At 43.1% G+C, this 15,000-nt stretch overlaps 1 protein-coding gene across 1 annotated transcript in view; it reads left to right on the forward strand.

Moving 5' to 3' along the window:
- ephb6 (eph receptor B6) overlaps window positions 1-15,000 on the forward strand; it is a 60,331-nt gene that overhangs the window by 10,251 nt on the left and 35,080 nt on the right. Inside the window, exons 2-3 of the mRNA XM_063198794.1 lie at window positions 8,185-8,249; window positions 14,159-14,431. Of these exons, the coding sequence (XP_063054864.1) occupies window positions 8,185-8,249; window positions 14,159-14,431 (338 nt within the window). The remainder of the gene's footprint in view (window positions 1-8,184; window positions 8,250-14,158; window positions 14,432-15,000) is intronic.

Below are 15,000 nucleotides of genomic sequence, written 5' to 3' on the forward strand. Positions count from 1 at the left end.
CTCCTTTCTTCTGCCTACCGTATCTACCTCTCTCTCACTTTTCTCTTCTCTTCTCCTCCTCTCCTCTTTTTGTGTCCCCGTGTCATAGTCCTCCTTGGACAGTCACTTTCCCCCTTCTTCTGTCATCAATAATGAAGGACAATGTATCCCCCTTGTTTAAGGTCTGTCCTAAAGCCCCCTGTCACTTCGCAGATGAATAATGGACTCAGAGAGAAAGAGAGAGAGAGAGAGTGATACAGGAAGAAGGAGAGAAAGAAAGAAGAGTGTGTGTGTGTGTGTGTGTGTGTGTGTGTGTGTGTGTGTGTGTGTGTGTGTGTGTGTGTGTGTGTGTGTGTGTGTGTGTGTGTGTGTGTGTGTGCGTGCGTGCGTGTGTGTGCGCGTGCGCGCGCGTGTGTGTGTGTGTGTTTGAGTGAGTGTATATATAAAGCCATGGAAGAGAATGACCAGATAGGCACAATGCATTACGGCTGCACTTAGAGGGGACAAGGAATTGCCAATACAGCAGTTTTTACTCTCCATCAGACCCCAAAGTCCCCCACCTCTCTCTCAGGTCCCAACGAGTGGCCATTTTTATCCCAGGAGATGAGAGAGAAAGAGAGTCAGCGTGCTCTGTCATCCCCGTGATGCGCTTGAGTGTCGGGGCTCTGGGTTGACTACATCAGACAGAGGGCCCAACTACATTCTGTATCTTGATTTTCACCTCATGTTAATGCTCGTACTCAGCTCAAACACAGACCCACGCACGCACAACATCAGACAGAGGGCTCGTGCGACGCATTCTGTGTCTTGATTTTCAGCTCATGTTAATGCTCGTACTCAGGTCAAACGATCGCGCGTGTGGACACACACACACACACACACACACACACAAACACACACACACACACACACACACTCACACACACACACACACACACACACACACACACACACACACACACACACACACACACACACACACACACACACACACACACACACACACCTTTTTGTTGCACGTCAGTTCATTTCCCTACATGTTACACAGAAGTGTCTCTACTGTATGTATGTGATGAAATACAAAGCTATCCTTGAGTCCTTGAGTGTGGGACCCTTGTCCCCTCTCCAGATGGCAAGCCGTCGTGCTCTGCCTCAGGTCTTACCGCAGAGATACACCAGCGGCGACGCGATTCAAGCGACAGAGTGTAGCAGCAAGCGATACGAGAGATTGAGGAGACTAGAGTATGTCCGTACAGGCAGAAGGCAAAGCATTCAAGCATTCCCATTGGCTGTGGTCACTGACCTCTATACAGTCATTGGCTGTCGCCGCTTGTCGCCGAACCGCGTCATAGAAAGTTGAAAAGATTTCAACTTCAAATTGTCGCGCTGGTCGCGCAAATCGCTCTAGTCTCCAGAATCGCTTTTGTCTCTCGACTCAATACAATGTCAATTACTTCCGTCGCGCGACTCGCTCAGATCGCCGCTGGTGTATTTCTGCGGTTAGCTTCCTTATCAGGATCACTGAACTAGCACTCATCACAACGTGGAGCTTTCTGTTTGGCATTGACGGCCATGTTTGTTTGTTTTTTTGGCTATTCTTGCATGTCGTTTTTGTGGATTTCCTTTTATTGTGGTGTGGAGGTTTTGGTAATGAGAGTGGGGCTGAGGTGTGTAAACGTGGACTCTGAAGATGGTGTAGGAACACCGAATCTGTGCACAGAATAAAGTCTTGAAAACTAAGCTGCAGTGTAGCCTCTCCTTTCCAGTGTTGTCTGTCCCACTGTGATGCACCTGCAAGCTGAGGGATGATGTGTAGAGTCCCAATTCTAGTGTGTTTACGTGATTATGTTATGTGCCTCCCGTATGGTCACTGCATGATGCTCTGTGTCATGTTTGTTATTTCTGTTGATTGTGTGTGTCTTTTGACAGCTGCTTTTTTCTGTTTTGTATGGATGTATTCCTACACGCGTCCCTTCTGTTTGTCTGGGCCGTATGCCATTTTGGAAAGGCATCTCTGGACTTTTTTTATATACCCTGATATACCCTAATCGTAGCGAAAACTCGTATACCCCTGTACTCTTAGCTGACCCTTTACTCTTTTTACAATGTGATGTAATGCAATATACATACAGAATACCTCAGCGAGACCTTCCTGGTGAAACAAAAGTCGAATGTGACATTTTTATTGTTGCCGTGGACAGGTGATTTTAATGCAATAGTTCATATTGATCATATTAGGAAAACACTTATATTCATGTAACTGTGCTGAACAGATACAGCCAGAATACAGTCTTGTAAAATAAACCCACCAAGTCCTGCTTCACTATTTCACTGTATAACATGCTTGTAAAGTTTTTTTGCCTGATTGTCCGTACTTTGTATTGTTCATGTTGTTACGGTTCAATAGAGCTTTTTGTGCATTAGGAAAGTGAGAAACAGACTGAAAATGTTAGGGAGAGATGCGGAAGGGTTGGAAAATGACCGGATTCAAACCTGGGTCCCCATGGGCACACAGCCCGTATGTGGCACGGGTGTCTTCACACAGTGCACCAAAGCATTTCCACTGCATTGATGCGCCTCTGTAACTCCCATACAAGAAGACATTGTCTTAGTTAAGGGAGTGATGATATAATTGGCAAAGATACACTGTGAAAGCTTCTTCCAGCACTGACACAAAAGCTGCTATTTGCAACTTGACAGCTTGGACTACATGCAAGTTTAATGTCCCCCAGGCCAGGCAGTCACTGATGAAAACTTGGTGAAAGAAGGGGGTGAGTGGCTACCATAATGACATATTGTTTCAGGTTATCATGTATTTTTTAGCTTTCCTTTGCAACCGTTTTTTGATTCTTTTACAGTTTTTCTCGATTGCCTCCACACAAGTTCTGGTACTTCACACACAATTCTCGGAACATCTCACCCATTTTTTTTTTTTTTCCCATTTGTTAAGCACTTTGAGTTACTTGCCCTATATAACACAGTGCTATACAAATACAATTATTATTATATTATTATTTCCCAACTCCCCTAACCAATGTCACTGAACACTAAACACAATTCCTTCTTTACACTCACATTTCAGTTTTAAAACACACTCTTTTCAAACCACTACACACAATTCTCTGGATTACACACATTTTTCATGAAGAAAAATCCTGGTGGTCGCATTGAACACACTGTCATTCAAAACACTAAAATCAACTGCCATACTATGCTCACTTCCTCATCACATGGGGAAACTCTCTTCATACCGGTTTACAATCTGAAATCATCACCCCATAAGGACACACATTGCATGTGATATTGATGAAAACATGAGTGGATGCAGTGAGAAAACACATTTGTTTAGTTTTTGAACTCCAAAATCTGTTATACAAGAGATCACTTTCATGTGGTTACCCAATATTTTACAATAAATTAGTATATTTTTTAAAAATGTCAGAAAAATATGTAAAATATATTTTTTGCCACACATCTGTGTACTCCGAGTCTAAAAACAATATTTCAGTATTTTACTACAGAAAAATACCCTCTTTAGTAAGTAGAACAGTGAAGAAAATAAGTTTCTGCTGTGTGTCAAGTTGAGTATAGAGTTTTACCTTGTGCATATTAGTGTTCAATGGTTCACATAAGAGTGTATTGAAATGACTGCTTGTGTGTGTCATTTGAGAACAAAATGAGGTTTTTAGAAGAGAGTACACTGTTTTGAGACAAGACGTGCATTTTTCAGGGGAAGTGAAGAGTTCTGCCCGTTGCGTGTGAGGTTTGGAGATTTGTGTGTAGAGTTTTGAGAATTCGAGAACTGATTCCGAAAATTGTGTGTAAGCAATCGAGAAAAACTGTAAGAAGAGACATAAAGGTGGATCATCCAGTAAATGATAGTTTGGTGTTTGCTTTCGAAATAGTCGGTTTGAAAATTAAAATATAAGCACAGCTGATTGTAATTCTACTGACAGATGCAGTAGATTAAAATACTGTTGCTCTCCTTAGATTTAACAGCAACAGGGATAAATAATGCAAACCTACTTTGGGAACGATTTATATACGCTACTGCAATTCTTCATGGCGTCCGACTGAGTCCACCTTGCTTACACGCGCGGAGGGAAGCTACTGTGGTTGTCAGGAGCTCTGACGAAAATGAGCACAGAATTTCTGTCCTTTCCTACATTTAAAAATCTTTGTCTACTTATATCTTCACTGCAATGTGCACTTATTAAGAAAAATAGATGGCTATTGATATTGTAGTAGGCTACATTTTACAGATGTGGGTCAACACTGTTTAGACTGTAGTAAAACCTCTCAGTTTGAATCGATTCCAAACTGGGACTTAGACGAGGGGATTTGAGTAATTGGCTCACCTGGCTAATTCGTATTGCACGAGAAGGACGGCATTGCATTACAGGGATTCTAAAGCCAGAGTATTGCACCTGTGACATCTAATTTTTAATACACCATGAAATTATAACGCTTCACATTCAATGTTAAAACTTGGCTAATCTAAATTAATGTGCTGAAAAGGTCATGCTTGATTTGTGTTTTTTGGAAAGGCCACAAATCGCATACATTTGCACTTAAGGCATACGTCCGCTTAATAATCTCAATGCATCTTTGGATTTAGCCTGCAAATCCCTTCAAGCACATCTCCGCTTACTTCTCTGTGTGCTCGCCACGGACTGCCTCCGTTACTGGCTGTGTGCATGGACTGCCTCTGCTAGTGGAGCCAGCCAGCCTTCAGCCTGGTCTCTCGCGGCAGTTTTCTAGAATTATATCCACAAATTACATCTGAGGCTCACTTTGGACTTTTCAAATTGTAATTAGAACACATCGCTTTCCCCAATTGTCACATACCGTAAGTGTGATCAACATTAGGGGGGATGAAATGTAGGCCTACTTCTGCTCAGATCTGTTACCTAAGGCACAAAGGTTTAACTCTCCTTGTCAAACCTCTGGGTTTAATGGCAATTGCACCGCTGTATAACAATCTCTATTTTTAGCACACTGACTTCTATTATTTATGTGCTCATTCATCCGTGATTCATGGTTGAGACTTAATTACTTGAGCACAGCAATATGGCGAATAAGTCACAATGTGAGCTTTATCCTGCAAAAAAGACCAAAGAGATTATACATTTATGTGTGTCATGGACTGTTGCCGTAAATGTTTAGTTCCCCCTGCGGTGTGTGTGTGTGTGTGTGTGTGTGTGTGTGTGTGTGTGTGTGTGTGTGTGTGTGTGTGTGTGTGTGTGTGTGTGTGTGTGTATGTGTATGTGTGTGTATGTGTGTTTATGTGTGTTTATGTGTGTGTGCGCGTGTGCGTGTGTGCACGTGGCTTGTGTGTGTGTGGTGTTATTCTTTATCGTTCATATATTAATGATACTATTACATTTGAATGATAATGGTCTTGTCAGATTACATGCCTGTCCATAGGGAATTGTTTTTGTTTGTCGGATATCAAGAAAGTTTTATGGGAAAATATTCCACCAGAAACTATTCTTTAATAGCCATTCAAAGGGCCTCAAGCCTCCGTGTCTAGACATTAATTTATTTGATCTTGAGCAATATTTTCCACCATGTTAATTGAACCATACTGTCTCTAAAATTGATCATCACATGGTGTCAAAGTTGACACATTTTACTTTAAATGCATAGCAGCTCAACAGACATGCCGTATAAGAAGAAGTGAAGCACACTTAAAAATGGGTGGAACTCCTTGACTCAAATATATTATTAAGTAAATGTAGATAGTGTCTTTCAAGTTATGTTCACTGTAACGTCAAATAAGCTTAACTTAACTTAATTTTAACAGTGGATTTCCAAACAAAACAGGGGCGCAGAGCCCTGAAATCCTACTACGGACGACACAAGTCGAAGGCCTAGTGGTCTTTTCATGGCTAACCCATTAGCTTGGAGACTAACCCATTAGATTAGTTACGGTTAGGTAGGTCAGACACATGCGCAGAGGCCCATGGGCATATGGCCCCTGCCACGACAGATCAGAGGTGCATGCACTGCCCAACCCATGGGCCCACATTCACAACAACATTGCATTTGCATCATCAAAGATTACTAATATACTCTGGCCTCAAAAACAAATATTATAGAACACACACTAAGACACACACCCATGTGCATTGTGCATGCACAGGTACGCACATATACGAACTCACACACTTGCACAGATATGCACATACACACATCATGGAGAGCGGGCGAGAGAGTGAGAAAAGAAAAGAAGAGAAAAGAACAGAAAAGAGTGAAGGCGTAATCTGAAATGAAGTGACCTATAAAGCCGTGCCATAGCGCAAGAGAGCCATTGGCCATGGGTAGCTTACGCTCCCTTTGTTTATGCGGCACCTGTTCAGGCCCACTTTAGCCTCACACACACTCAACATCCCCTTTATGACTTCAACATTAACACAGAGTCAGATACACATACCCGCATGCAACACACACACACACATATGGATATACGCAAATACGCAAATACTAATGATGTACGGAGGGAGAGAGTGAGACAGAAAGACAGAGCCCGATAGAGATAGGCAGCAGTGAGATGGATGGATGGTAGAGATAGACAGAGAAAGATAGAGAGACAGAGAGAGACGAAGAATTGAGACAGACGGGGGCGTGCGTAGGGGATTGACGGGGAGGATTTGCAGGGTCTCCATCTGTGTGCATAATCTAAAAAAATCTCTTTAGGTTTGAAGAGCAGGAGGCAGGGAGGCTGACAAAGTGCAGGAGAACGGGGGGGTGGGGAGCGATTCACACACTAAGCCTCGAAATAATATCAGTTTCTCGGTTTTAAGGGCAAATGGGGGATGGAAATGCTGAGGAAATAGATTCCTCCCCCTCCTCCCCCACCCTGTCTGTTTCTCTGTCTGTTTCCCTGTTTCTCTGTCTCTGTTTCTCCCTGTGTGTCTCTCTTGTCTCACTGCCTCTGTCTGTCTGTCTGCCTGTCTGTCTGTGTGCCTGTCTACTACGGTATCTGCCTGCCTATCCGTCGTCACAGACATACTTATTCATTCACCCCCCCAACACACGCACACACACACGTGAACGGACGCACGCACGCACGCACGCACGCACGCACGCACACACACACACACACACACACACACACACACACACACACACACGCAAAGTCCCACTCCCCCTCCCCTCTGTATATGTGTGTGGGTGGCCATGTGATCCGGCCACTGTTTGTTTGGACGGCATGACACACATTTTTAGGTGACATGAATGTTCATGTGACGCAGTCCACAGACCGACCCAGCACTCGGAATACTTACCCTGTCATGCGGAAAAATATGTAGCATTAAATAAATATAAGACAGACATTTTTCATTTCAGAAATTTCAGAAATTATACATTTGTAAACATACGTAGGGATGGAATCTCGCTCCGTATGAAGATGTAGTGTATGAAGAGTTTCTACACGCATATGATGGCCTTTTCCTTCTGTAATTGTATGCTCCCTAATGCTGTCTTTTGGCTTAGCTTCTGTGCAATTATGGCCAAGGGTCCTAATTACAGTATGTGAATGTCACTGAGGACACCTGCACGTCACGTGTGTGTGTGTGTGTGTGTGTGTGTGTGTGTGTGTGTGTGTGTGTGTGTGTGTGTGTGTGTGTGTGTGTGTGTGTGTGTGTGTGTGTGTGTGTGCGCGTGCGTGTGCGTGTGTGTGCGTGCGTGTGTGTGCGCGCACGTGTGCGTTTTTGTGTGTGTGTGCATGGGTGTACGTGTACGTGTGTGCGTGTGCGTGTGTGTGTGTGTGTGTGTGTGTGTCCGTGCGTGCGTGCGTGCGTGCGTGCATGGGCGTGTCTGTGTGCGTGTGCGTGCATGCTTGCACCCATGTTCGGGTGTGTGGAATATGGTTGAGAGCGAAGAGGCTGGAAAGGGATTATATGTCAATTTATTCTGCATCGTTTAACAAGGCCATCATACATGCTCTTTTCACTGTTCGCTTTTGCATTTTAGAGCATTAGGGGTGCGTTTCTCAATTCTCAAGCGTAGCTGTTAGCCAATTAGCAACTTGGGTGGTTGCCAATGGGAAATTGCATTGCAAACAGCAAAGTACCTGTAGCTAACATAGTAAGCAACTATGGTTTCGAGAAATGCACCCCAGATTTTCTATGTCATAAAGTGGCCCTCTGAATGATTTGAAGTGAATGTAGCAAATCATTGTGTACCCTCATGTGTTTTCAGTGATGCTGCTGGACACCACAGAATCCACCAGTGAGCTGGGCTGGACCACCTACCCAGACACCGGGGTAAGAGGACTCTCTTCTCTTCTCTTCTCTTCTCTTCTCTTCTCTTCTCTTCTCTTCTCTTCTCTTCTCTTCTCTTCTCTTCTCTTCTCTTCTCTTCTCTTTTACAGCTCTGTGGACTTGTGCAATGTAAATTATTTGGGCCAATGCTTATTTACGCCGGGGACACATGCACGAGAATTTGGCCAAGCGAAGCAGACTTCGCCGTTCATCCCTATGAGAGAGGGGCGAAAGCAAGCATACAGAAGCATACAGGAGCGTAGTGAAGCGAAAATATTCGACCAAGTTTAATATTATGCAAATGAGGAGTGAATTTTGCCTACGGCGGCCAAACATTACATTACATTACATTACATTACATTACATAGCATTTATCAGACGCCTTTGTCCAAAGCGACTTCCAAAGAGAAAATTTAAGCAAGAACAGGGTAAGGCGCAGTGTACAGTTCCAACACTGACAGTAAAGATGACGTAGCAAAAAAATCAAATCAATCAAATCAGCAACATTGTTTCATTCTATTTGATTTGCCGCAACGGCCTGCTGACACTTGAGCTGTCAGAATTGAACACTGAATTTCGCCTCTCTTTGCTTCCCTCGTTTCACCTGCATGTGTTGCTGGCGTTATTCACCATAATGTCCCGTACTGAGCAGCTATTGTAAGTATGCGATGCATCAGATGGGTATTATTTGGGAGAATTCACAACAGGTTAGGCTAAATCCTTGTTGTTGAAGTTAAACTTTATAGACCCAATGCCCTGATAATGTCATGGGCTTTAGCTAAAGGAACATTCTGTATAAAATTAACTTTGCTAGCATGGTAAGAAATCGGTATGCCTATGTCAGTCTGTAGCATTTCAAATAATGTTATTTTTATCAGACTTAAAAAGGCTCGGTGTGCAAGGGATTCAGGGCTTGAAGACATTCTATTTTTATACGACAGCCAATAGTTATACAACAGCCCCACACATCTTTGGTATAAGAATAAGGTAGTATAATGAATTCATAAAGGATAAATGTTGGGAACTTTGTTATGGACCCTTGTATTTATCTTTCAAGGAGACAAGGCCCCTGTTCTAAAAAAAAAAAAAAGTCGTTATGTGTTACTAAAGGCTCTGTGTGCCGTGGTAGTGTTAGTACAATGGTAATTAAGTCTATAAAATGACTATAACAGCTTTCCACTGGTAGAACAGTGTGCATTAAAGGCTACATGTATTACTAGAAGTGGCCTTTTTCAGACATGTTTGCTACTTTTGTACACATGAGTGATCTTGGTGCTGTAATTTGCTCTGTATTTGACATCAAAATATCACGAAACGAACTAAATAAAACATTACCCGATTTTCATATACTGTACATTATTATTATTATTATTATTATTATTATTATTAATATTGTGGTTGTTATTATTATTAGGGTACTATTATTATTATTAAGTGGCACTAGAGTGATTCAGACATTTTGCTTACTTAGCCTATAGTAAAATGGGCAATGACACTGTAATGGATACATGGATGGATGACATCTAGTCAAATATAACATTTCCTTAGTGGATGGCAGAACTTTAACTTAAACCATACCGAATGAAAACAGCTATGTGATAATAACCAATTCGACATTTTGAGCCAACATACGCCATATTCACACGTGAAAATGAAATTGTTCAATGACTGTGCTGATGAAGGGAAAAAAGCCTTAATTTACTCATTTTCTTGTAAGCCTGAGTCACTGCTGGGCAGGCTTCAGTTATACAGAGTTGGTCATGTGGACGCAGCATTGTATAATTTGCAACACACGAGAATGTAATGTGTAGCGAGTCCATGACTAGAGAGGCCAGCTGTGTGGGCTGATAGTGAGGGCAGTGTTGCCAGATTGGGCGGTTACCTGCCCAATTGGGCTGCTTTGGATAGCCGTCTGCAGTTAAAAACAGGAAAAATCGGCCATTTGGCGTTTTTTTTAATGCAGTTTTACACCCATACAAATCTATGCAATTCGTTGAAATTGGGCGGAATTTAGCGGCTTCAAGCGTTTTTTTAGCACCTTTTGGGGCGGGATTTGATCAGACACATCTGGCAACACTGATAGTGAGGGCAGGGTGGCCAAGGCCCGTGGCTTGCAAGTTGCATGGATGTGTTTTTCATGAAGTCAAACAAATGAAACCGGACCCTGCAGTGGGAGATATGCTTCTTGACCTGGGGCACCACACTGTGAAGAAAAAGGAGGAAGACAGGAGGACAGAGAGAAAGAAAAGACTTTCCCATTAACTCTTTCCCTTCTTTCTTTCTCTCTCTCTCTATCTCTCTCTCTCTCTCTCTCTCTCTCTCTCTCTCTCTCTCTCTCCTTTTTTCTTTGAGAGTGTGCTGCTATTCTTGGCTTTGCTTTGAATGCTGTGCTTCTGATGAGCCAGTGGATGTTCACAGTAGAGTCAGATCTGCCGCTACAAACTGCCCTGGGCAATACGCTAGTCTAACCAACACACAGCATTGCACTGTATAGAGGAGCAGTTGCCCGTGTTGTTTTCCCCATCTGTCGACCCAATCTACAGTTCATACCTACGTCACGCACACCATCTCTCCATACCCAGCCCTCGTCCCTTGTATAGATCTCTGTGTCCTCACCCTACACCTGTTTTGAACATGGTGGACTGTGCGGCCAAGAGTGTGATCGGGGTCAGGGCTAACTGTGCTATTCTTTCTAATTGATTTTGGCGGCTTGGCTACTCTGTCTGCTGCGGCCAGTCTCTCACCCTTCCTCGCCCTCTCCGGCTCCACACCCCAGTGCCCCATGAGCTGTCACTGTGGTGCAGCTCAGCATGGGTGGTTTTTTTAGACTTCTGAAGAATTATATACAATGCACTCTCCTTTGAATCAAGGTAGTTGGACTGTTTAACCCATTGTGTCCTGCAGACACATATACGCTGCATTCAGATTCTTGAGATTTGAGCTGTTTTACAGTTTTACAAATGTAGGTATGTTAGAGATGCGTGAACACATTCTAGTACAAAATGAAGGTTCTAGCTTTTAAATGCAACTTATTTCATGTTTTTATGTACTTCGAAGGCTGAGATATTTAGGTTTTAATAGGGAGAGGGGACCTTTCCCCAAAAAGGGCTTAGGATGAAATGGGTTTAATACTCCTTGACTCAAAGGAGAGAATATTTAAATACTCCAACTACCTTGACTCAAAGGAGAGAATATTTAAATACTCCAACTACCTTGACTCAAAGGAGAGAATATTTAAATACTCCAACTACCTTGACTCAAAGGAGAGTGCTTGGGATGTAATTCAGAATATGAAGCCGTAAAAGGAATAACCAGATGTGCCCTTTTCAACCTGGAGAAAAGACTATAGAGCGCTCACTATTCTTTCCTCCTGCCATTGATGTTTTTTTTTTCTCGCTTAGATTTCACATCAGGTCAGATCATGAGGATGACTTGCAGAATATGGCTGTGGCAGGCACTGTGGCGGCTCTCCTGCTCTAGGGGTGTAAATCAAAGCCTCCATGACGATATGGTTCAATATCGATATCTTATTATTCGATGCAATGCAACTATTTTCGGTATTTAAGAATGCCCCACGATACGATACAATACTATTAGATTTCGACTTTTTTCCAATTACTTTTCCACCTCTATTATGCTATGGAGCTAGGGCATTGGGCAGGGGCCAGCGATTCAATTATTTTCGATACTTAAGAATGCCCCACGATACGATGCGATTCGATTCAATCGTCAGATTATATTGCGATATATCGATACATTTCGATTATTATTTACACCCCTATCCTGCGACCAAGCTGTTTACTGCTTTACTGGGCCTGTATGCTACAGTATGCTCTCCAAGGAGCAAAGGACAGAAAGCAGAGGGAGGAGAAAGCACAAGAGCATGTTTAATGCGCATGAAGTACTGCTTCATTGTTTAGATGCCTCGCTATACATAGATGCATCCGTGCACACTCATTCGCACGCACACGCACACACACACACATATGCTCAGGCTACACACACACACACACACACACACACACACACACACACACACACACACACACACACACACACACACACACACACACACACACACACACACACACACACACACACACACACACACACACACACACACACACACACACACACACACATACACACAAACACACATCAACATACCGGCACACTTATATACTATATGTTTTTGCATGTGCTGACAAGTGTACCATTATAATTCATCCAATTGCAGTATGCATTGCTCACATCGCGTGCACCTCAGCTCAGCTGAGCGCCGTTTTGCTACCACTTCAGTGGGGAAGTGAGTAGCAGTAATGGATGTTTTCCATTTCTGTGTCTCCCCACCAGCGATTTTAATTGCCTGGAAAAATGTGGAGAGTTTAAGGTGTCCTGGGACTAGCGGGAAGGCATCCAAAGTAATATTGAGCCGTAAACTTGTGCGGTGACTGTGAACATTTTTTTGGTGTAGTTGGATTGTGCAGTGCTGCAGTGAGACTGTGTGGGTCAGGATATAGTTCGCACGCACGCACACACACGCACACATGCACGCACAGACACATGCACGCTTACACACACAGACGCACGCGCACACACACACACACACACACACACACACACACACACACAGATACACAAGGACACAGCTGATGTGATTTAGGGTGGGCGGTTTGGGGTGCTCTAAAGAGTCAATCGCAGATTAGTCTAATGCTCCTAAGGCCTCCGCGGGGCTTCATTGACATAATGGACGGGTACCTCCGGCGAACTCAAAACACTCAAAACAAAACACGTTACGTATCATGATACAGAGGCCACATTACACAACTATTTCAACACACACTGGGACTCGTCCTGTGTGATGACCTTGTCCAAAAATGACAAAAGAATTGTGCAGACTTCCTCAGTATTTGATTTAATCCTCCATTTCTGGCCGAACCTAAAGGACTGAGCAGATTATCCACATTTCAAGATATTCTAATTTACTCGTTTTGCTTTTTCATATCAAAATTCAATTCAATTTCATTGCATTGCGTTGTAGCTCAGTCTCTCAGTATACTCATCCTATACTTGTCTCGTATACTTATTATTTCCAATTCTATCAATACAGTAGCAACTAGTGGTGTGCATTTGCACTGTCCTTGCGATTCGGTTCGATTACAATTCGGGAGGTAACGATTCGATTCGAATTGATTCAGCCCGATTCTGCAATCCATTACATTTCTACTGAAAGCAAGGCAAATTTTTCATCGGTCATGAGGCAATACAAGCAGTCAGATACTGAACAACATTTTATTGGCTATTGTGTGTATCCATCCTGCAGTTTTCAATGCTTTGAAGTGCTATAATTTAACCCATTCATGCCTGATGATGCGTTGCGCAACATTGGCCCTGTCGCCTGGAGTTGCATTACAGACACATTCACGCTCATGAGACTTGAGACAACTTTATTAAAAATCTCTGTTTGTTTAAGATGAATGAACACATTCTAATGAAAGATGAGGGTCTTAGCGTTTAAATGCAATTTTAGTGCACATTTTTATGTGCTTCAGAAGCTGATATATTTAGGTTTTTATAGGCTGAGGGCAGCTTTTCTTAAAAAGGGCTCAGGCATTCAGCACCCTTTTTGCAAGTGCCTTAGGCATCAATGGGTTGATTTAACGTCCATTTGTTCCGGAAATGCCCATGGAAGTAATTGAAACTTGAAAAAATATGCCACATGAATTATGACATTTGCCAAATCGATGATTTAATTGTCCTGTCCTGTATTGCGATGCATTTCCGAATCGATTATTGTTGACAACACCAGTAGCAACTGTGTCACTGTGTGTGATGTATGCCTTGATCTATCATTATTACAAGACCTCTAATTGGCATGATGTTGTATCCCTCCCTCTTCCCGTGTTATCTAGTGGGATGAAGTAAGCGTCCTTGACGACAAGGGCAACCTCATGCGGGCGTTTGAAGTCTGCAACGTCAATCAAAACCCCCGCGTCCAGGACAACTGGCTGGCGACGCCTTTCCTGTACCGGGAGTCGGCCCCGCGCGTCTTTGTGACGCTCCGGTTCTCCGTCCGCGACTGCGCCAGCCTGCGCACGCCGTCCCCGTCCTGCCGTGAGACCCTCACGCTCTACTACCGACAGGCCGACTCACAGAGAGAACTGGAGAGGACGTGGGGCGCTGATGTGAGTACACTATGCTTTTATTCAGTAAACTCTACTCGAAATGTCTGATGTGAGTACACTATGCTTCCGTTAATTCAACTAATCAATAACTCTGATGTGAGTATGCTCACATTAAGTAAACTCTACTCAAAACTGTGAGTATTCTCCCATTATGTAAACTCTAGGCGTACTCAATAGTTCTGAGGTGAGTGCACCATATACTTGTTCAAAACCTCCAATGTGAGTTCTGATGTGAGTGCAACTTGCTTCCCTCAGTAAATTTGAATGAAAAGCTCTAATGTAAATATTGTATGCTTCCATCAGTAAACTCAGAAGCTCTGATGCGATTATATGGTAGTGTGCCTCCTTCAGTAAACTTCTGAAAGCTCTGATGTGGACACAGTACGCTGCCATTAAATGTGATGTGAATATGCTTCCTTCAATAGTTCAGCATCACACAGTAGCCATGTGCACAGACTCGTAGTAAAACTTTACCATGTGCATGCAACGCCAGCCAATACATAGCCTCGGGATATACACCGTATGAAAAAGAGTCCCTTACGAAAATCGACGACCATGGTTTTACTGTA

Source organism: Engraulis encrasicolus, chromosome 5 (genome assembly GCF_034702125.1).
Source record: "Engraulis encrasicolus isolate BLACKSEA-1 chromosome 5, IST_EnEncr_1.0, whole genome shotgun sequence".
NCBI lineage: Eukaryota > Metazoa > Chordata > Actinopteri > Clupeiformes > Engraulidae > Engraulis > Engraulis encrasicolus.